The sequence below is a fragment of the Callithrix jacchus genome, chromosome 19 (assembly GCF_049354715.1).
Source record: "Callithrix jacchus isolate 240 chromosome 19, calJac240_pri, whole genome shotgun sequence".
NCBI lineage: Eukaryota > Metazoa > Chordata > Mammalia > Primates > Cebidae > Callithrix > Callithrix jacchus.
In genome coordinates, this window is record NC_133520.1 from 28,025,911 (window position 1) to 28,049,406 (window position 23,496).

The window sequence follows — 23,496 nt, forward strand, 5'->3', positions numbered from 1 at the left end:
ATCCACCTCCCAGCCTGGTTCCCCTGCGGCTTTCTTGGTCCTGCAGCCATGCTCTGGGGAAGTGTCTGACTGACAGCCTTCCCTCTGCTAACCAGCGGTGCAGCAGCATCCTTAGACAACAGACAAAACCCTGAGGCTGTGTCAACCCTTAGACAACAGACAAAACCCCCCCCCTGGAGGTGGGGCCTTCTCATTGGATGCAGGGAGACCAAGGCTGGAGTGGCCATAAGTGGGTGTGAAGATGGCTTACCTGACCATAGGCCAGCACCGTGGCATTATAGCCCTCGAAGCAGCCCTCGATGAGCTTGCTCACACAGGTGGAATAGATCTGTTCTTGCCAGGTGTCCAGGTCGAAGACAAAGTCATAGGTGAAGGCCTTGTCCTTCCCCAACAGGACTTGGGGTTCTCCCGGGGTAACGGAGGTGCAGATGTGACAGCCCTCAATCTTCTCCTTTGACAGCTGAGGCCGGATCCTGTCCAGGATGGAGAGAGCCCTGGGTCAGGCAGCTGGAAGGGGACTGCCACAGGCCCCTCCCTGACACTGACTGCCAAGCTGCCACTTCCCCCATGAGCCAGAGGAAAAGGAGGGATGCTTATGTGCCCCTAGAGGACATGGGCCACTTTTTTTTTCCCCCCGAGAGGGAATCTTGCTCTGTCATCCAGGTTGGAGTGCCGTGGCGCCATCTCAGCTGACTGCAACCTCCATCTCCTGGGCTCAAGCAATTCTCCTGCCTCAGCCTCCTGAGTAGCTGGGATTACAGATACACATCACCACGCCCAGCTAATTTTTGTATTTTTAGTAGAGATGGGGTTTCACCATGTTGGCCAGGCTGGTCTCAAACTCCTGACCTCGTGATCCACCCACCTCGGCCTCTCAAAGTGCTGGGATTACAGGCGTGAGCCACCATGCCCGGCCAACTTTTGTAATACAAAAGTAATAACGATATCAACATCATCAAAACAGCAGTTGTTAACATTTATTGAGCACTCAGTATATATCAGATCTATGTTCAAAGTACTTTCCATAAATTAATTCATGTACTCTTCACTATAAACCTGTGAGGTGCCTATTATTTGCCTAATTTTACAGATGAGAAAACTGAAGCTGAGAGAGTTTAAATGACTTGCCCAAGGGTGTATTATGGAAAGTGATGGCGCCATATCCAGGTCTGTGTGACAGAAAAGCACATACTCCCGACTGGATTGGAAGCCCCAGAAATCAGCATATTGCCAGGGGAGAGAAGATGGCTTGCCCACTGCTGGGGAGGCAAAGCGCAGGGCCAGGGTGGGGAAGAGAAGGAACTGGATGCTCCCACAGCTCTGGGCCACATTCCCAGAGCCAGGACTAAGTTCTAGAAGAGGCCAGAGCCTCTGCCAATGCCTATGGGGGCTGCAAGCAGGAGGCCGGGAGCTCTCCTCCCTGATGCCAGACCAGGAGCCCCGTTCCCAGATGCCAGAGTCTGATGGACATTCTCAGGCCCCAGCTCTGCTTCCTTTCTAGGAGTGGAGGGGCCAGACCACGCACATCTGGGGCTGACCAGGTCAAGTCCCAGGTTCCCTTATGAAGGGCAAGGGCCTCTAGAAAGGACACCAGGCCAGCCCAGGGTGTGCTCTCAAGCCAGATCCTGGCAGGCTTCCCTGTAAAGAGGAAGAAAAGTGGCATCAGAACTGAGTGAGGAGCCAGCCATAGACAGAACTATCTCTATCCAGCCACCCCTTCCTCTCTCCCCCAAGCAGCCATCACTATGACAAGGTTCCCATGACAACCAAGAAGGAGTCAGCAAGCATGCGTGTGCAGGGATTGGCAGAAAGAACCACCCCACCCCAACCCCCTAAAGTAAAAGGGGATGGGGGTTAGGCTCTCATGCCCATGGGCTCACACAAGCCAGCGCATCAGCAGGCACTCACAATGAGCTGCTTGTCAGGCCTCCCCTCCCTAAGCCAACACTCACCAAGAGAAGAAAGAATGCCAGGGGCCAGGCCAGCACCCATCCTGGGCCCAGAGGCACCTAGCCACAGAGTCTAGGGCCTCCAAGTCGCCATCCTGTCTCTGTCCCCAGCTACCCCAGTCCCCAAGGCCCATTCAGAGCTGTAGGCTGGGGAAGGTGCTCACCTGAGCTTGCTGCCTACATTTCTACTGCAAGGGAATAAAGGAGAATGGGGAGGTGGGGAAAGCCCGGCAGGGAGGGATGGGGGTGAGCTACACCAGGTCCAGTTCTGACCCACAGACAGGAGTCTGGACCTTCTTCAGAAGTGTTTCTGAGGTGTGAACAGGCCCTCACAGGTCAGTGGCTCTCCTCTAAAAGGAATGGAAGCCCAAAAGAAGTCACCACATTTATCCAGCTGTCTGTCCCAGGTTGGAAGGGAAGCCCTGCTTCTCCATTTTCCACCTGAATTGGCTTCTGCCTGGGAAGAGAATGGCTGATTCTTGCTCATCCTTCTGGACCTCCAGACCAGAAACCTGAGGCTCCAATAAGAGCTCAGGGTCAGCAAGGCTCCTACCTCTCCTTCTACCTCTACTGCTAATGATGGCAGTGAACACACACTGAGCACTCGCTCTGTGCCAGGCAGCATCTAAACACTGCTATGGATTCATTCTTGGTCCTCAAGACACTGGGAGGTGAGGACTATGACCCTCACGTATGAATGAGGAAGCTGAGATGGCACATAGCCAGAGTTACAGGTCACAGTCAGGAGCAGAGCCAGGGCTTGAACCTATGCAGTCTGCACGCACTGCCCTTTCAGTGGTACGCTACCCTGTCTCCAAGGACCAGGGCTCAGAGTGCCGGGGGAAAGAACATCTCACATATGCAGGGAGAGAGAGCAGGAGCAATCTTGGAAGGAGGGGCATGGCATTACACACAGGTACTAAAGAGGAATCTGGCTCTCAGACCTGGCTCTGCCCCTGGGCTCCTAGGATCCAAGACTAAGCACTTCCTCCCAGGGCACCCAGGTATTCCTAGGTAAATCAAAGGCCTGGTGTGGGCAGCCTCTGAGGACCCTCCAGCTCTGCTGGCTAGCACCAGCTCCTGAAGACAGCCTCCCTACCACGTGGCTGCCTGCAGTGGGATTTCTGGATTCAGTTCAAATACCATTTAATTACTGTAGGCAGATGGCAATGCTGGCGATTGGAGGAAATCAAATCACCATCCCTGGAGACAGTGGAGCAGGAGGAGGGGCAACAGCCCTGGCTTGTCAGAGCCCTTCAATGAGTGGGGCAGCTTTTGCTTCAGCAATCAGACCCTAGACCACCTGGGGAGCCTGCCTGCCAGGATCAAGAGAGTGGGCAGAACAACAGTCTAGGAGAGAGGATGTAGGGAGGAGACCCCAGAGTTTTCAGGTCCAGGAGTTGTGGGGTCAGCTGGGCACTCATCGTGGTACCCTTTGTTGACCCAACACATTCTGTGGTCAGAAAGAGCCAACCAGCCCAACACTGATCTACACTTAGCACCAGACTGCTTTGTCAGGGTGCAGGTGAGCATGCGTGAGCAGCATCACCCAGAGAAACAGATACTGTCTGGGAGACAGGGGGCATGGACCCTGGATGAGTCACCAATTCCCAAAGCAACTCACCTGGAAGAGGGAGAGAGTGTTGGACAGAATGAGTCAATGGAAATGCAAGCAAAGGGGAACTAAGCTGCCAGAGACACTCTCCATGTGCCAGCGCTGGGTCAGGCACCGTCCACAGATCACCTTGTTAAGTGATGCTATGACTTAGGGATTTTAATCCCCATTCTCCAGCAAGGAAGGTAGAGGCTTGAAGTGCTTAAACCACACACACAGTAAATACAGTGAAGTTGGGCATCGACCCCTGACCTGGCTATGAATGCCTCTCCACTCCTCCAGCTGCTTTCTGTCAGAAAATTTACTTATTTATTTATTATTTTTGTTTTTGAGACAGGGTCTCACTCTGTTGCCCTAGGGTGGAATGCAGTGGCACAATCATGGCTCACTGCAGCCTTGGCCTCCTGGGCTCAGGTGATCCTCCCACCTCAGCCTCCCAAGCAGCTGAAACTACAGGCACGTACCACCATGCCCGTCTAATTTTTGTGTTTTTGTAGAGACGAGGTTTTGCCATGTTGCCCAGGCTGGTCTTGAACTCCTAAGCTCAGGTGATTCTCCCACCTCACCCTCCAAAGTGCTGGGATTATAGGCATGTGCTACCATGCCCAGCTGAAAACTCTTAATCCTAAAATTGATAAATAAACTTCATCCCACACCACCTGCATCAGAGGCAGGAAGGTTCTCCAGAAGGAGCCCTGCATATCTGTTTACATATGCGCAGGGCTGGGTACCAGGCTTGCCCTGCCTTTGAGGGCTCACTCTTCACCACACCCTGCCTGGTGGCAAATTCGAACTGACACCCCACAGGTAGGAGACAAAAGGGGTGGGAGACAAGCGACCAGGGTCCTTGTCAGCTCTGCCCTGACTCTTGTGGTTCACAAGCCTGCTTCCTCCTAGGCTATCTAGAAGGTCTGTTGCCGCTTTCGACTTTCTAAGAACTCCATCGCCTACCCCTGCAGCAGCCTCTTCTCCTGGCCCCACCCTTGGTGAGGTCACCTTTTTGGGCTGCCCTCAAAGTGGCAGTGGCCCACTTGGCCCCAGATAAGCGGAAGGAAGAAGCAGGGTGGCAAGGATGGGCACCACTAACAGTCCTTTTCCTCCCCGGGGGTATGGAAGGGGGTCAGGGATCTCTAGGGTCTTCCTTTTTAAAACATTTTTGCAGAGACAGGGTCTCGCTATATTGCCCAGGCCTATCTCAAACCCCTGGGCTTCAGTGATCCTCCTGTCTCGGCTTCGAGAGGTGCTGGGATTACAGGCATGAGCCCATGCATGTGGCCTGCAGGGCCTTCCAGCTAAAACACAGGCCCTGGAGGGTGTGAACCAGAGCCAGGACTAGGGTGAAGCAAGGGAGGCATTCACCCTCAGTTCAAAATTTAAGGAGGCAAGGAAAAAACTCAGTAATCAAGATAAATTACAACTTAGTGTAGTATCTTAAAACCCAAATTAGCAAATTGTGGCCCATGACAGACCAGCTGCCGGTTTCTGCCAGTAAAGTTCTGTGGCCCAAACATCCAGTGTCATTTCTGCCCAGGGTACCGGGGGCATCTCAGCCCAGGCCCCACCCCTGCAATCTTCCTTCCATCCCTTCTCAAGGCTCTGCCGGGAGGGAGGGCCGGCTGGACAGCCCCACTCAGAAAGGCCCCCGGAATCTCCCAGAACAGAGCCGGGCCTATTTGCCACTTGGCAACCCGGAGGCTGAGCGGCGGGTAGAGCGGGCGCGGGAGCGAGGAGAAAGGGCCCGGAGCTTTTCAGAGGCAGGATCTGGCTCAGGCAGCGAGGCTGCTGAGCTTCCTCTGTTCACAACTGAGCAGGAGCGGGTGTGATGTGGGAAGCCGTCCCCCACCCCCGCAGAAACACGCACGCGGAGGCCAGGGACGTGAGGCGGCTGGGGAGCCCCCATCCTCCCAGGCTGACCCCCACCCCCTGCCCCCGACCCCCTGGGTGCCCGCGGTGGCGGCGGGACAAAGGCTGCGAGCCCGAGGCGCAAAGCTGCGGGAAGAGCTGAGCTCAGCGGATCCTCGACTCTTAGGGGAGCCAAGGGGACGGGGCGGAAGGGGAGGACAGAGGAGACAGGGAGGAGGTAGCCCGGGGGTATGCTGAGAGACTGCCAAGGAGAGAAAACTGCAAAGGGTACCGACAGGGCACATCCGGGCACGTGCCGGGAGCCCCGCACCCTATCCCGTAGCTTAGGAGGGAGGAAGGCGCTAGCCTGGCCTCATCCCCAGCCTCGTCCTTAATGACATCACACAAAGCCCGCCAATCAGCCCTCCCAGGAGCTCTGCCCAGTGACCTTGGGCTCCTAGGGGTTGGCTCAGCTTCTTAGGTGAAGTCAGTCCCACCCAATCAGCTGGCTAGGGTCCCTCCCTCGCTTCCTAACTCACCTACCCCCAAATCTTTACACTGAGGTCCCCAGTGGTGCAGTCCCAGGCTCTTTCCACTTGAAGGGCCTGTCTTCTCACTGGTGAGAGGTCACAGGCTACTGTATTAAAACAGCTAACCAGAATCCAGAAATTCTTACAACTATGGTGCAAGATCTGTGATTCCTGATGCCTTTCCTTGCCAGTAACGGTAACACCGTCACACCTGCCTGACTGACTTCCTCAGTTAGTAACCACCAGCACATCTACAGAGCAAGGACTGCCTCTCATAGACACTATCTAGGATGCTTTGCACGTGTTAGGTTATTACATTCTATCATTTAGTTCTAAGGTGGGTATTTTTGCCGTTAATTTACAAATGAGGGCTCAGAGAGAAACTGGTAACTCGGCTCAAGGCCACATAGCTGATAGGCAAAAAGGTTTTTATCTTTGTTAGCCATCAGCCCTGCAGATTCGATCCAGAGGCGATCTGGTGAGAGCTGGTATGCTTGCAGCTGCCCACTTGTGTGTAATTTGCACTTCAGGGACTTTTAGGCTGGCAGACACCCTCTTCCCTACCTCAAAGGCTTTGAGAAGAACCACAGACCCAGACTAGAATCACACTTCAGATGGCCAAAATGACTAGTCCCTTCGGAAAAAGCCCCAAAAGCCCCAGGGGGCTAAAAGCCTATCTGCTCTTTTCTCCTTTAAGAGAGGCATTAGTCCCTAATGCCTTTCTGGAATCTTGAAAAGGAGCTCCTAGAAGCTGATGAGACAGCCCAGGGAGGGACTGCAAAGTCAGGAAGCTCATCGCCCTGTCTCTGGGTGTACGGCACCCAAGCCTAAGGGGAAGAGCAATGTCTGTCTTGATTCCATGACCTCTGCTTGCGCCCAGCCTCCAGTTGGCAGGCCTGGCTCCAGCCCGGGCAGTGGGGCAGAGCAGAGCCAAGCTGCTGTATCCTCCATGGTGGATGTGTGAGTGTAGGGAGGAGACACAGAGGGAAGCCCGGTGATGGCTAGTCTGCCTGGCACCCAGGGGTCACTTAGCCATGTGGTGACCTCCAGACACCAGCGCTTCCTCATCAGTGACAGGGCAAGATCAAAAGGGAACTCAGCTGTAGCAGGAGAGATTTAGATAAGCTGGCAAAAAGAACTTCCTGCCTGCAAAGACGATTAAGCCTGGGAGAGGGGAGCCTGGAGGGGTCTGTGGAGTCTTCTTCCTCCTCAGAAATCATTGAGATCCCTCTTGCCTTGTTCTACAGGTTCTTCACCACCTAGGACTTGTCTGATGAGGACACACACTACCTAATGCTTTTTGAGAGCCTATGTGCCAAACTCCTTTATGTACGTGAACACATGTCATGTGCTAAGACAATCCTGTGAAGCCAGGGACATGTGCCCCATGTTACCAAGGCTTGGCAGGTGAAATTTAACAAGCTCAGAGTCACACAATTTGTAATGGTGGAGATGAAATCCGAACCAAACCCGCCTGTGCCCAGTCCTGAAGCATTCACCAAGCAGCTCTGCACCAGGGCGGGAAAGAGGTCGGCTTGGAGAAAAATGATCCTTTCAGAGACTCTCCCGGACTGATCCTGCCAACAGCTGCCAGCAGTGCCACGAGCTGTCTGCTGGGAAAGCGTTTCCCCCGTTTCATGCTTAAGAAAGCTGAAGCCTGGAGCAGGGAGAGGTACGGAGTCGGGAACCCAGGAGGCTGCTTCCCTGTCAGAGGAAGGCGTCTCTCCTCTGTGGCAGAAAGAGGACGTCCACACCCCCATTTTAATGAGCATCCTCTCCTCCTCCCCATGGCAGCCAGCCAGCTCTGGGGAAGGCGGCTGGAAGTAAAATCCCTGCTCTCAGGGGAGTCTGGCTCCCAGACACCCGGGGGCTTTTAGCTGACGTCGCCCAGAAAAAGCATCTTCTCAGAGAGACTAGTCTTCTACGAAACAAGGTGGCAAGATCTAATTTGGGGTGCTTGCCCTTTTAGCTGCAGGGGTAAGGTGTGGGGAGAGCCCAGCAATATTGGGGGCAGAGCCATGGGAGCCCTGCAGCAGTCAGAGGGTCTTGTTGCCCTCCCATTTGTCCCTCTTCTGGTCTCCAGACTCTTCCCCAGGCCAGCCCTCCTGAGACTGCCCTCGGAACTCTGAACCCCCAGACAAGAAGGCTTTGTATTGTGTGGCCAAAGGGCATGGGTTTAGGAGGCCTTGGCCGGCATGGCGAAAGGGATCTGTTAACCCTCTCTGCCTGTCCTGGGTGTGATACTCCAGGAAAACCTACAGGAAGCCTTAGGGTTATCAGCTTGGGATGCTTGGGGTTCAGGACTCTGACCCCACCACCTCCTCTTGAGTGTCCTTGACCTAACTCTTTCAGTTCATCCTAGGGTCTTGGCCACTGGTTTCTGAGTAATGCCAAGGGTCAGGCAGGCTAACAGGGGAGGGAGTGCCTGGCATAAGGTACCTTGCGAGTCCGGTGGTCTATGGCCCTCCAGGGCATCAGGATCTCAGCTGTGTGGAGGACTGAGGCCAACAAGGAGACTGGGGTGAGCTGTCAGAAGCCAGGGAGCAGGGATGTGCAGGAAGGGTGGAGAGAAGGAGCCAGTCCCTGTCCTGAGTTGGATATATCCCTAGCCTGCCATCAGCCATACAAGCCTGGCTGTGAGCAGGGGCCAGGAACTTCCTGGGCCAGGGTTGGACTCCTCCATCTCTGGGGCCTGGGAAGAGGGGTAAGCCCAGCCTAGGGAAGTACTGCTCAGCTGTGCTGCAGCACTGCTTTCCCTGTCCCACCCCCACCTCGGGGCATCTGGCAGGGGTTTCCCATGACCTCCCCAGAGACAGGAGACACTGCAGAGTCAGGCTTCGCCCAGAGCCCAGAGCTGTGACGGCATCGGCATCTGCATCTGGTAGGGGGACAGCCAGTGGAGACTGGGCCCTGGGGACACTCCCCTGCTGAGGAATGCAGAGCAACAGGAGGGTGGCTGGAGAGGGCAGCAAGCCTCTCCCCTCCACACTGGCTCTGCCCCCCTGCCCTCACTGCATATGGCCCACTCTCCTCGGCGCACCTTAAGTCAGCCTCTGGTTGGACCAGCCCAGCCTTTGTAAAGGACATGGGGCTTCACCTAAGGAAGGCAAAGGGATAGAGGAATAGACACTCGGGCATTTGGGGATAGGATGGCAGTATGACCTCCTTTCCATACCCCAGAGCAGCTGGAGGTGAAAGAGAAAGTCCTTCAGAAACAGGACACTGCATCCAACACTGTTGCCACCTGCCCTGGGACTTCACATAGGGACTGAGGGGTGGATCTCTGGGGCCAAGCAAGAGCCAGCGTTCCAGTCCAGCTTCCTGCATGGCAGGGAAGCAACCTCGAATCCCCACCCAGCAAGGGCCCTCTCAGTGCCCCTCTGGCTGTTCTAACGGGACACTGCTTTCCTCCTCAATGTTCTCAGCACTTTCTAGAGGGTGAAATGAAATGTTAGGAGACCCAGCACACATGGGGGTCTGCCCTTTGGTGTGTGTGAGGTGGGGGGCCAGCAAAAGACTTGGCTGCCCCCAGGACATCCTTCCTGAGAGAGTGCCATGGTGGAATCCAGGCAGGAAGACGAATGCCAGGGATGGCTGCAGCGATCTAAGAAAGGGAGAATGTGGAGGGGACGCTCCCCTAACACAAATGATAACAGCATGGATTTAGGAACTAGGACCGCAGTGGTGCCAGGCAGCCCCATGCTGCTAAGCAATCCTATACAGGAGAATCTGCACAGCCTCAGCCCGGCCACACATCTGCACAGAACCATGTGCCTTCCCACCTTCACTTTCCCATATTCAATTTCACGGCCACTGTGTATAGTAAAGCATTTGAAGAAACTGAGGCACAAAGACTCCAAGCACACAGCTAATCAGCAGCTGAAGTAGAAGGCAGCTTAGAGTGGCATGAAGAGCACATGCTGGCACCTGAGAATACCCTGCGTTCCAGTCCAGCCTCCTCCATTTACTGCCTGTGTTTGTGCATCTATACGATGGGAATAACAGCAGTCACCTGGCCAATTGAATGGGATGCTGTAGGCACAGAGTAAGTGTTTGGTACATTCTAGTGCTGAGCCACATCCTGGTTCACGCTCCTTTCATCACACCGTGCATTCTGCTTTAAATTAACAGACTAATCAACAGATCGGAGGTGAATTCAATTTACTAAATAGTTCACTAAAGCTTAAACTACAGAGACATCTCTTAGGTACACTTATATTAGGGCCTATTTTAAAAAACATTTGATTTATATTCAGATCCTCAGGAATCTACTCTGCATTTTTTTCCCTCCAAAGATTTTCACACCTTCGTCTTCCTCCAAGCTACTGCTCTTCACAAATGAACAAACCAGAACAAAGAAGCTGTTCCCATTTTCCAGTGGGTAAAACTGAGGCCCAGAATGACAAACAGGGAAGGTGCCCCATGATGTAGCCAGTGGATGAACTGCATCAGCTCCTTTTGCCCCGAGGGTTGTAAAAATAAGCATGCCAGGCATGTATCACCTCTGCCACCTCCCTTGTTCAGGCCTGGGCCCCACCCCACCTCCACTTGGAGGTTTTCAAAAGCTGAGCTCCAATCAGGCAGGCAGGCTGGGTGGTGGAGGGGGAGGTTTCCGGGGCCTGTGGTTACTACACTCCACTTCCTTGTGATGACATAAACTCTATTTCTGCAGCAGGAGGCCACCACTAAGATTCTCAGGTCTCTGCACAGCCCACAGGAGGCCCTGTATGGGCCTCAGTTCCCCAGAACTAGAAACTGGACACAGGTGGCATTGATTGGCACTGACTGGCTTTGGGACTCTGAAGGTACCCCAAATACCTCCCCCCTCCCCCGCCCAGTTTCTTCTGTTGGCTTCAGTCTTTCTCTCTCAAGCCACCACTGCTCTTGGTTCAAAATTCAGACAGTCATTGACCAAGATTTCAGAGTAGCCTAGAACTAGGGAAATAACTGCAGATAGAGAATCCAAATATCTGCAGATAGAGGGCAGGGGTGCAATCAAACATTGTCCCTTGGATCCCCCAAGCCCCTCCCTATCCCCTACTTAACCCTGTAGTCTCAACAGATGGATGCCGGCCCGGCCAAGGCACTGCCAAGCAAACGAAAGGAAGGAAGCTTAGAGAAGCCAGGCAGAGATAAGAGGGGAGGGGGCTCGGCAACACGGAGGGCTCCCCTCACGGTGGGGGCTCAGAGCTGGGGACTTGAAAGGGTCTTAAACAAACTCGCCATGTGAGTTGGCTTCCTTCCCCAATTTCAACTTTGCCAACTTGCATTTCTTAACAGCTACCCCTTTCTCCCCTATTTGTCAGCCTTGTATTTTGCAGCCTGGGGCAGGACACAGCTCCGCCCTACCTATCGCTAGCCTTGCTGCACACCTCCTCCCCCAGGTAATGGCCAGTTCTAGTCCCGCTCAGGAAGCTGAGAACTTTACAGTACAAGGGGATTAGTGGATGAAGGGATCACAGGGCAGGCTGGAGAGGCTGGCTTGGGAATCCCTTAGTGCAAAGCCGACTAGCCTGGGTTCAGGGACAGATGGGCCAGACTCCATCCAGCTGGGGCGGCCACAAGGTGGGGCTTTGGGGGTCTGCTCACCCCTGAACCTTCTTCCCTTACCCTGAGCCCCAGATCCTGAAAGTTTCCTCTTCCGGCTCTCCAGGAGCCCAGGCCTTCACTGAAGCACTCCACAGCCAGCCAGCTTCTACCTCCTCATCCCAAACAGACTGCAGGAACAAGAGCACTGGGCCCGGCACTTCTCACCTAATCTAATAGCCCTGGGGCCTCTCTCCTCTATACACACACACACACACACACACACACACACACACACACACCAGACCACTTCCTGACCCTCCTTGTCTGAAAAGCTGGAGTCCAGGCTCACTACAAGTTATTCTCATGGAAATTCAGAAAGCACTTCAGGTTGGATACAAAAAGGACTTCCAGAAAATCAAAAAGACAGCTGAACCTGGCAGGAGGTAGTGAGCCCTGAGGCTAGACCAGGCCTTGGACAAGCCTTGCCTTTAATAAATGCTCTACTCTAGTGCAGCCCACCACCCAGTCTTTCAGGTGAGAGAAGTGATTTCTGGGAGTGCTACAGGGGAGGAGGGGTAGAAGAGGATCTAAAAGCAAGGAAAACTCCCCCTACAGCCTGTCACCGGCACCATCTGCTCTCCTTCCAGGTCCAGCCCAGCCCCAGCCCAGTCCTAAGCTCTCTGATTAGAAACTGGGTTCTGTCCAGGCATTGTCTGCCTTCCACGGCCGGCTGCCCATTGAGGTCTGGCATGTGCTGGGGCTGGACGCTCATGCTGGGGTGGGAGAGGAGGAGTGGGCGGGGCCCTCACCTTCCCGGAGACCCTGAAAGCCTGATTTGTGATGCTCAATCCCCCACCCCTTATCCATATCAGCAACTCAAAGGCAAGGTGCGGGGCACCGGGACTCCACTTAGGGCAATCTGACTGGGAACCAGAGATGACACACATCCCCCTGAACTGGGTGCGGAGGGCAGGCATGATCCCTTCCCTGTGGAAAGGGTCCCGGGAAGCTTCTGGTGGCAGCAGCGGGAAGAGAACACCAGCCTCTCCTCACTGTGCCAATTCCATGAGGCTCCCCGGGTGGGAGCCCCACATCTTTTCAGCCCCAGTCCAGCCTGGGGACCCTGAACAGAGGTAGGGGGTCTTTGTTTAGCTTTCTCCAGCAAGATGGAGTCTAAAGGAAAGCCCCCTGTGGAAAGGGCACCCCAAGCCCCTTCCTTCCCAGCCCTCATTCACAAGGGGTGGGGGCCAGAGCTTCATTTTCCTTTTATGGTGTTCTCGGACTCTCTCAATCTGCTGCAGATGCCATATTTACATTTCTCACTCCCACCCCCCAGCCATGCACCCGCTCCCTCGACCTCCACAAGATCCTGCTGCAATGTCAGCCCCAGCAGCAGCTTGGCCCCGCCCCAGCCAGCCCACCAGGCACCTGCGGGGATCCTCTTTGTCTCTCTGGCTGCTTAGGGCCAGGAAAGCTGTGCTCAAGTGGCTCTTGAGTGCTGCCTGGGGTGTATGGGTGGGGGTGCCTCAATCTCCTTCCCTCAACCCCAGCACTGATCAGTGTCACCTCCTCTTTGGGCTGCAGAGGGCTGGCCAGGTGGCCAGGGCGAGGGGCATCGGCCCTGGGGCAGGAAGAGAAAAGCTTTTTCATTGCCATCTCTGACTTTGTCTAGGAGCAACCTCCCAGGACCCCTGGAATCTGGGTCACATATGACCCAAGGGATCTAGAGACCTGAGAGACCTACCCTAGACCTGGACAATCCCCTCTGCCCCATCATACAGGGCTGGGGGAGAGATAGATGTTCTTTCCACATCCCTACCTTGATGAGCAGCCCGATTGGCACTCTGCCACCAATACACCCCTCTCAAAGAGAAAAACCCAAAGCAAAAACTGGGGGAGGTGGTGAGGTGTAGAGTCTCCACCCAGCACAAAGAACACAGATGGCTCAATTTCACAGCATTTCCTGCCCCTGCACCTTTGTGTATCCCTCTCAATAGAACCCACCCAGTCATGTCCTCTCCCTGTCTCCTGTCTGCCGGCTCAATTCCCAGAGCTGTTGAGAATGGAACCCCAGATAAGTCTAGGCAACCCTCCCTGCTCAATTTTATCTGAGTGCCTGAGGATGGGGCTTCACATCACACCCTCCTGTCCTCTCAGAGGGTAGCATCTCAGATACAAGTCTTCTCCCTTCCCAGCCCCATCTCCTCTTGGGACAGGGCTGGCAGGATTCTCCCTGAAAGCCATTGACTTCCCACAGAAGGCCAAAGCATCATCCCAGCTTTTCCGTTGGTACCCGCTCCCAATCTTTGTCTGCAGATCTGGCTCCCAGGGCGGGTGTGTTGCCTTTGCTAACTGGACCAAGAGCACAGAACTAGCTGACTCGCGTGGATGAGGGGGAAATTTCCTCCCTCTGGTATCCCCGTATGAGACAGCAGCCTCGTGGGGAGGCGAAGAGGAAACGCACAGACGCTCCGGCCTGGGCCAGGGCTGGGTGTGAAATACCGGATTTCCTTGTTTATTCGATTTTCTGATCATTAAGGGCTCCCAAGAGGAGCCCAAAATTACCACCCAAACAAAGCCACCTTCCAGTGTCCGCGGGGTCGCCGCTCCCCTGCGGCAGCCCGGCCAGCGCGCGGCGCCCTGCAGCCGGTCCCACGCCGGCCCCTCCTCCGGGAGTGCGGGCTTCAGCCCGATCAGTGCCCGCGCCCCCCGCCCAGAGCCCACGCGAGACAAAGCCCGAGCCCCCTCGGCGCGCCCCCTTCCCCGCCGCGGGTCCCTACCTGACGGCCACCTTGACGCAGCAGTCCCCCTGGCCGGCCATGGCCCTCTGGCGCTAGGGTCTGGGCGTGGATCAGAGGCGGGGGTCTGGGGGCCAATGCCTGAGGCAGCGGCTGCGGCTGCGGGAGGCGGGGGCGCGGCTGGCGGAGGCTGCGGCGGCGGCTGGAGGTGACATGCTCGCGGGCGGCAGGCCGGGGGGCTCACCCGCGGGCGGCCTCCCGGGGAGCCCGCGCGCCTCCTCGCGCCATCGGGCGGCGGCGCGGAGCTAGCTGACAGCCGGCGGCGCGACCCGCCGCTCCCTACGGCGCGGCACACGCGCGCACACCTCCCACCCTGCCGCCACCTCCCGCCGCAGCGCGAACAAAGGGGGCGGGGGCCGACCCGGTCCCGAGCCCGCCCAGATCCCGCGCCCGGCCCCGCCCCACCCAGGAGCCGCCAATCGAAGGCCCGAATGAGCAGCGGGGGCAGGACTCGCGCCTTTAAAGGGACCTCTTGGCTCGCGGCCAAGGGGTGGCTTGGGGTAGGGGGCGGGATTGGAGGGTGGGGGTGGGGGCACGGGAGGCAGTCCACGTTAGAACCTAAGCTCCTGGAGTAGCAGAACCTCGGCTTCAATGGGATTCTCATTTCATAAATGAGGAAGCTGAGACTCAAAGAGGGGAACTACCCAAGGTCACAGAGCGAGTTGGTGGGGAAGCCTGGTAAGAACCCTGGTCTCCCCGGCATCCCACAGCGACTGACGGTTTATAGTTCGAAAGAGCCAGGCAAGCTTCCCTTCTGCATTTATTCCAGTAAACTTGCCAACCCTTCTAGAAGGGAGTTCTTGCTAGCCCCTAACTAAAATTCCCCCAGCCTCCACCACCCTGCAGCATTTTAAAGCTCGTGTTTTAGTTGATTCCTGGCCAGGCTTCTAGCACAAGACTAGCCCCTTCCTACTGCTAGACGACTGTCCCATTGACCTTTATGACCCACAGATGACCCCACTGGGCCCAGCTCACACTCTGCTTGTTGTGGCAGTGGGGCCAGAGGGTCAGTGTGGGAGGCCTGAGCTGCCCTGGGGGAGAGGAGGGAACAAAGGGGCACTCAGTTCCAAGCACCTGGGTAGAGAGGCTGGGCGGTGAAGTGGGTGGGGAAGGGAAGATGGAGGGCAGCTGCCTGCAGGAATGGGTATAAAGGACAAGGAGGACCATGGAGACTTCAGCACTGGGCCTGGATGGAGGAGACCAGTGCTGCAAAGCCACAGTTCCCTTCCCAGTCCACCTCCCTCTGAGCCCAGACGCCTCTTCCCTGCCCCCTGCCTCCCAACATTGCAGCTATTCACAGGGCCCCTCACCAGCTGCCCTCACTTCACCCAGCTCCCTCCCCTGGAAAGGGCCCAAGAGGAGGACCCAGCTGCAGCTCCAGATGTGGATGGGGATCTCTGGGGGAGGGGAGGAAGGGGAGCCTGACTCCAAGCCTCTTATATCACCCTCAGATGATGAAAACCTGTCAGAGATTTTGACAAGGGTGTGAACTGGGGTCTGAGGATGCATCTGTTGGTGCCATCTTCCTCTCTTCCCTCCTCCACTCCTCCCCCCACCCCCTCCCCCACACTGCTCCATCCAGTAGCTCGGATCCCTGTTTGGCTTGACCTATTAAGGTCAAATCAAAACCAAAGATAATTTCGGTGGCAAATTTCAAGAGCCAATCAACATATCCTTTTCATCCTGGTGGCAAATGGGAGGAGCACCACCAGCAGTGCCCCCTGGGTGGGGGCTGGAGAGGAGGTCTCAGTGGGATCCTGGGCCTTTCATTACCATTTATTAGCATTTGAATGTAGAGGAAGCTCTCCCTGGGGCCAGGGGATCACCTCTCCTGGAGCAAGAGGCTAGCAGAATGTTGCAGTCAGATCCTGGACAATTCCTCCCCATCTTCCAACCAAAGTAAGACGTGGGGAGGAGACTAACACGTAACGAACACCTACACAAGGTACTTTATGCACATATTCTCATTTTATCCCTGTAACCTTGTGAGCTGGGCTTTTTTATTCTTTTTAAATTTTGCAGATGGGGAAACTGAGCCTCACATATATGAGTTCCAGCACATAAGCAACAGAGCCTGGATTTGAACTTGTATATCTGCTTCCAGACTTCCCAGATGACCTCCAAGTAACTGCCCAGGCAGAAGGGAGCTGGGCTGGCTCAGGCTTTTCCTGCAGGCAAAGTGGGCTCCGGGTTCAACCCTCCCAGATGGTAGCATTCTGAAGAGCTACTTTCCCGCCAACTCATCTCAGGACCTTTCTGGGACCCAACTCTGGTTTCCTGCCTGCAGGAGGTCCCCTCTGACTTCCGACAATAGGTGACCCTCTGACTCACAGTTCTACTGCTGGGAAATGCCTCCAGAGCCACTGCCCGCCCTGTATCCCTCCAGGACACTGGGTGTCAAGTCAGGGGAAGCAGGGAGGCAGATGGGCAGGAAACTCCTCAGGACTTTGGCTATTTGGAAGTAGCTCCCTTCTGGGCCACCAGGGAGCAGCAGGGCAGCTACCGTTCCAGACCTGACTCCTGGGCTCTGCTACTCAGAGGCCAGATGGGGGCCAAGGTGGGAAAGAGGCTTAAACCACAGCGTGGGGAGATTTAGGTTAGATGGGTCAGAGGAAGTCTAGGACAAGCCTTGCCCTTTTCAGTCACTGTCCAGCGTCAGCACAGCCACTGCGTCTTCTCTTTGGTTTTTCCCGTCCCCCTCTCTCCCACTACCTCTATCCCCTTCCAGCTTTTCTTCTTTCTTCTCTCCTTCCCAAAACCCAAAGTTTCTCAGGATTGGTGGCCCATGTGCCTATCTCCCCCACCCCCAATGCGTTCCTCACTGCCTCACAGAAACAGACACACACACGCCACGATGAGCTGGCCCCGAGAGTCCGCTGATTGGACTGGGGTTTGAGCCCGGCTCTTGTCCTGAGCTGAGGCCCTCCCTCCAGGCATCTTGGGGCTTCCATCATTTCTCTTGACAGGAGCTGTGGGCGTCTGGGCAGATGGGAACCTAGGGGAGGTGTGGGGAGCCCTCTCTGAGGCAGGAAGCTCCCACGCTACTGTAGTTAAAATACTCCGCAGCAACTTGGGGCAGCCATCTGGGATGCCCAGATCTCCCAGGACACCCAACTCTCAACAACCTCCGTATCGGAACAAATTTAAAACCTAAGAGGTACTTACAGACCCTGAAAATGTCTCCCAAAGTGGCCCGCACTTGAGCCCTGTTTCCTTTTGTCTTCTTCAGGGTTAGCACTGGGCATTTGGCATTTGCAAAAACTCTTGGAGCATTAAGCAAAAGTTCTAGGAGTGGAAGATACAGCGTTTTGGACCTCCAGCTCTAACACCGAGGCACACCCCAGCAGCTATGCATGGTTCCATGGGAGAACAAACATAGCCCATCCTGCTGGCTTATAGTCCAGCCACTTCCAATGCCCACCTGGAGACTGAGCCCAGTTCCGCCCAACAACAGGCGCTCAGAACTCCAGAGAGGCTCTCCGGGGGTGCAGACTCAGGAGATCTTAGCTCAGGAGCAGGCTCAGCCTGACTTCCTCTTTTATAGGAGGAGACAGACTTAGTTACAGAGGAAACCAGGGTTTGTTATAAATAGCAAGGAAGGGAGAAAACTGCTATGGATTACAAACACGCCATCAATCTTCAAACAAGCTATTTTTAGTTTTAAATAATAATGAGTCTAATTAATGCTCTGTATAACTTCAAATGTGGGATCTTTATCTACCTTTCTACTTTGTGATGCTTTCTAATACAGTATTAGGGCCAAAGGCAGGAAGAGATGTGGAGAATTGTCAATGTTACCAAATCCTAGATATGGAAAGAACCTAAGAAAGTTAGTCCTGCAATAACTTTATTTTCAGTGAAGAAACTGAGGCCCAGAAAGGTAAAAGGACTTGTCCAAAGTTGCACAGTAGGGTAGGGAGTGAACAGTGACTAAAAGCCTGGTCCCTGTGCTTCAGAAGCAGGGCAGTTTCCACAACAGCACAATAGAACCCAAAGGTTAATAAACATCTGTGATTGGGCTGTTGGTGACTTTATGGCCGGGATAAAAGTTAGTCTGGACCAGGAGCAGAGGCTCATGCCTGTAATCTCAGCACTTCGGGAGGCTGAGGTGGGTGGATCACTTGAGGCCAGGAGTTCAAGACCAACCTGGCCAATGTGGCAAAACGTCATCTCTACTGAAAAATACAAAAATTGGCCAGATGTGGTGGCACATGCCTGTAATCCCAGGTACCCGGGAGGATGAGGGACGATGATCACTTGAATCTGGGAGGTAGAGATTTCAGTGAGCTGAGATCGAGCCACTGTACTCCAATCTGGGGGCAGAGCAAGACTCTGTCTCAAAAGAAGAAAAGAAAAAGAAAAGTCTGAATGAAATAGGAAAAGACAGCCCAGAAGCTAAGGTGTGGTCTTCTGAGTCCCGGAGTTTGTGTTCAAATCCTAGCTCTGCCACTGACTAGCTATGTAACCCTGGGCTGGTATGAAGCTACTGCAAGCATCAGCTCCCACACCTCAAAATGAGGATCATCACACTCACTTTATTTCAGGACTATTATGAGGTTTAAATGAGGTAATGTGGGTCAAGCATCCAGCACAGTGCTCAGCAAAAAATAGATGTTAATTTCCTTCACATTTACCTCGGATTCTTTAACCCTTCTTCAGTGGACTCCTATCCTCTAACTGGACAGAAGGGCAGCTTTGTCATAAAGCAGTCAGGTGAGGGATAGGAAGTCTCAGATGAGTGTGAATGATGCTGGGGGTGGGGGGACATTTTATGGCAATGCAGTTTGCCTGACCTAAGTGGTCACTGTAAGATCCTAGGGTGGAAAATTATCCATTCTCTGACGGGGCCTCGGGATCCAGGGTCAGTGCTTGCAAGGGAGGAGGGAGGCATGGCATGCTGGGTCCTCATTGTACACAAATACCCCAGCCTCAACCTCAGCCGTGGGCCACACTGTGCCAAGGGTGTTACATAACTTTTCTCTTTTAATCCGCACAACGACCTATGAGGCAAATACTGTTCTCGTCCCCATTTTGCAGAGGAGGAAATGAGCTCAAAGGTCACTTGGCTAGTGTAGTGGTCATTAGTGCTGTCTCCAAATATTTCCGGCTCTCTGCCTTCTGGCACAAGGTAGGATTGCATGTCCTCACTCTTCTTTGATGCTAGCTGTGGACACGTGACCGACTTTAACCAATAAAATGTGGCGGAGCTGATGGGCGTTGTCTCTAGTGGAAGCTTTAGGACTCTGGCACCCTCAACCCTATGTTGTTCATAGAGTGTAAATGAGAAATAAACTTTTATTGTGTTAAATTACTGAACTTACAAGTTGTGTGTTGCCGTGTCAAGCCTGGCTTACCCTGACACAGTTAATAAGGGGCAGAGCCAGAGTTCAGACCTGGTTTGTAAAAATGCCAGAGTGCGTAAGTGCCTTCCAGAGATCGACCTGCTTGCCCAAGACACACAGAAGCCCCCTTTTGGTCTACTTGGAGCACTGTGGGGTGGATGGGGTAGGGTAGACATCCTCCCGACCCCTATCTCTTTACCCCCTGGTTTGACCGCGATTTTGTGGGTTTTCCAGGTTGCTGAGCCCTGCGAACTCACTAAATGAGTGTGGTTTTGTATGAACCTTTGGGGGTCTCATAGTCTTTCTGGTTGGCTGTGCTGAGCTGCTTCTCAGGGTTTTCCAGGAGATGCTCTGAGAAATAATTGGAAAATTCCAACTTCCTCTCTGCTTATCACCCAACTAGGAAATAGTTGGGTATCAGGACACGTCTGCATTCACTCCCAAATCAGAGATCAGCCCTCCTCAAGTCACTCTTGGCTTTGGGACCCAGTTACTCCTCTGTGAAATGGAGCCACTTCAGAGGGTTAGGGTAACTGCTTGGAGATTCTAGAGGAAGCCCATTCTGGATTGAGTAGATCTTCTCAGAGGCGCCTGCAAAATGAGAAACAGCTACGATTTCTGAACCTCATGCTGGGCATTGCACTAAATGTTTCTGATCCATACAGTCATGGACGGCTCACACAACCCAGGGAGGAGGGAATGTAAAACCAGGACACCAAGAGGCACACAAGGTCGTACCGCACATGGTGGGCAGGGTTCAAACTCAAGCATGCTGCTGCCGGTTTCATCCTCCACTGAATTACAGGGAAGAAAACGGATGAATCTGGTCCTGGCAACTGCTGAGCTGCCAAGAAAAGTGAGCACAGCCCCCTAAGAAGTTGTCAGCTTCACGTGTCTACATGCGTACAAAGGACCCCGGCAGCTTTGTCATAGGCCGAAACTGGAAACCCCATAAATGTCCATCAACAGGGGAATGGATTAGGAATCTGTGGTATATCATATGGTGGAATACTATTTAGTAACAAGAAGGAGTGAATTATTGATACATGATACAATATGGATGAATCCCAAAATTAATTATGCTCAGTGAAGAAGCCATAGCAAAAAGAGCACATGCTGTGCGATTCCATTGATACACAAGTTCTAGACTGTAAACTGTAGTGTCATAAAGCAGATCAGTGGTCGCCTGGCAAGGGGATGGATCTGGGAGGGGTAGGAGGGCATAAGAAACATTTCGAGGTGGTGGCTATATTTATTTTACTTATTCTTTTTCTTTTTGAGACAAGGCCTTCCTCTGTCACCCAGGCTGGAGTACAGTGGTGCGATCATGGCTCACTGCAGCCTCGAGCTCCCCGGGCTCAAGGGATCCTCCCACCTTGGCCTCCTGAGTAGCTGGGACCACAAGCGCGCACCGCACCACCACGCCTGACTAATTTCTGTATGTTTGTAGAGACGGTTTCACCATGTTGCCCAGGCTGGTCTCGAACTCCTTCGCTCAAGCAGTCTGTCAGCCTCGGCCTCCCAAAGTGCTGGGATTACAGGCATGAGCCACTGCGCCTGGCATATTGTCTTGATGGTGGTGATGCTTCCATGGGTGTGTGCTAATACATTTTTCAGACTAATCAAATTACACACTTTGAATATGTGCAGATTATTATACATTAATAGTATTTAATATCTCAATAAAGCTGTTGAAAAATAACTTGTCCTGACTTCTTTGTTCAAACAGAGGTTCAGAGTGGGTGGTGACTTCTTCTAGGTCATGGGGACAGTCAGTTAAAGTCCTGGCTACCTCTCCCTGAGACCACATGGCCTATGGCCTCATCGAAGGTGCCACCTCCCAAGAAGGTGCTAGTGGCAGGGAAGTTGAGAAACACAGACAGAAAGTGGCATAAAATAGGAGACAGGGGCTGGGCATGGTGGCTCGAGCGTGTAATCCCAGCACTTTGGAAGGCCAAGGTGGGTGAATCACCTGAGGTCAGGAATTTGAGACCAGCCTGGCCAACATGGCAAAATGCTGTCTCTACTAAAAATACAAAAATTAGCCAGGCATGGTGGCATGTGCTTGTAAACCCAGCTACACAGGAGGCTGAGGCAGGAGAATTGCTGGAACCCAGGAGGCAGAGGCTGCAGTGAGCCGAGATCGCACCACTGCACTCCAGCCTGGGCGACAGAGCAAGACTCCATCTCAAAACAAAAACAAACAAACAGGAGAGAGGCCGGCAAGAGGCCAGGCTGGGGACGTCAGAGAAGAGAAAAACAGAGATGAAGCCTCAGGCCTGGGGACAAGGGAAGAGGAGAGACAGGAATGGGACCCCTTCCCACCCCTGGGGATGAGGAGGAGGCTCTGAGCAGTCCTGGCCAAACCCCAGAGGAGACATTTCCCTCCTTTGTCAGATGCCACCCGTGTACGCCCTTGCCCCTAATGAAGTTAACAAATCACCACCACCACCCTGCTCTGCCCTGGGAGCCGTTGACGCTCAGTCCCCAGGATGCGTCATTTTCTTGGATTTTAATAGACAGTTGCCTCAGCCAGACCCTGCAGAGCTAATTGCCAGCAAATATACATTTAACACTTTAAAAATCGAGGAGAAGAGGAGAGGGCTTGGAGGCAGCATGGGGAGAGGTCAACCTCTAAAGTGCCAGCTCTCCAGAAATGCAGCCAGACTGAGGGTTTGAAGGGACAGTGGTGAATGCCAGCACTCCGGGCAGTGTGCATGCTGAATCTCATGGATGGTTTCAGGAGCACTTCAAAGGCCTTTTTGACCAAGGTAGGCACGTTGGCCTGAGGTGAAACAATTCCTTAAAAGTTCATCTGTGTCCTCCCTGCAACCCTTATATTTCCTGACACTTGTATCAGTAGACAGAGGAGACCCTTTGCCTTAAGGAGAATTTGGGAATTAGGATTTAGTGAGGATGCGGAGAAGTAGGAAAAGACCCTTTTTCCTCTTTAACTTCTGAACTCAGAGGATCCAAACAGCAGGCCAGGACTGAGTGGAGCAAAGACTTTAAGTCACAACCAAAATTAAAAAGATTGACCGGGCATGGTGGCTCATGTCTGTAATCCAAGCACTTTGGAGGCCAAGGTGGGCGAATCACCTGAGGTCAGGAGTTCAAGACCAGCCTGACCAACATGGTGAAACCCTGTCTTAAATAAATAAATAAATAAATAAATAAATAAATAAAACAAAATTAAAAAGATTGTAGAAGAAGAGGCCCGTTTCTCCCACCCTCCAGTGATGAGGCAGGAAGAGCTGTGGGGAATTCTTAATGTTACCAAATTCTCAATGTCTCTCACCCTCCAGCAATGAGGGTCCCTTGGGCTAGAAAAGGGGAGAGAAGAGATAGGGACCAGGCCTTAAAGGAGGTCAGACCCCAAGACAAGAGGATCAGACTTGGGGTGCTGTGAGAGGCAAGGGAGGCATTCCTGGAGAGGCAGTCAAGCTCCCATGGTGGCTGGGCCCCCACCTGTAGACTCTATATCATCACTGAGTCAGCCTTCACCTCCCCACTCAGAGGGGACTCAGAGGTTGACCTCTCAAGGTGGTCTCAATGAGAAGAGGTACAGAAAGCCCCCATCAATTTCGGTCTGTACACTGCCCAAGAACTACCCCATAGTGTGCCCACCTTGGTAAGCCCCCATCCTAACCATTTTGTGTGGTCAAGACACTTGTAAACTGTCCCAAAACAAAATACAGGGGCTAAGAGAGGGTGAGTGGGGGTATTTGGGTGGGTCTGGCTAGTGGGGAAACCCACCCTCATTACACTAAGTAAAATATAATTTACCATTTTATAGACAAGAAGGCGCAGAATATTGGCAGTTTCAAATGATACCGTGTAATATGTTCTATATAGCAGTCTCTCGCATTTGCCCCCCTTTCCTCCCTCTCT

At 53.6% G+C, this 23,496-nt stretch overlaps 1 protein-coding gene and 1 long non-coding RNA gene across 6 annotated transcripts in view; one reads left to right on the forward strand and one right to left on the reverse strand.

Annotated features, from left to right (window-relative positions):
- KIF21B (kinesin family member 21B) overlaps positions 1 to 14,605 on the reverse strand; it is a 54,209-nt gene extending 39,604 nt beyond the window's left edge. For all 5 annotated transcript variants that reach the window (XR_008478015.2, XM_054248330.2, XM_054248328.2 and 2 more), the window contains exons 1-2: positions 14,246 to 14,605; positions 251 to 473 (exon numbers count right to left, since the gene is read on the reverse strand). Coding sequence is in view for 4 of the 5 variants with exons in the window: in XM_054248330.2 (XP_054104305.1) it covers positions 251 to 473; positions 14,246 to 14,286 (264 nt within the window). In the remaining variant the exon portion in view is untranslated. The remainder of the gene's footprint in view (positions 1 to 250; positions 474 to 14,245) is intronic.
- A 211-nt stretch (positions 14,606 to 14,816) lies between these two features.
- Positions 14,817 to 19,574, forward strand: LOC118149491 (uncharacterized). Its single transcript, XR_008477914.2, has 2 exons — positions 14,817 to 14,941; positions 16,286 to 19,574. It is a non-coding gene; the product is annotated as an uncharacterized LOC118149491 (long non-coding RNA).
- Positions 19,575 to 23,496: the final 3,922 nt, after the last annotated feature.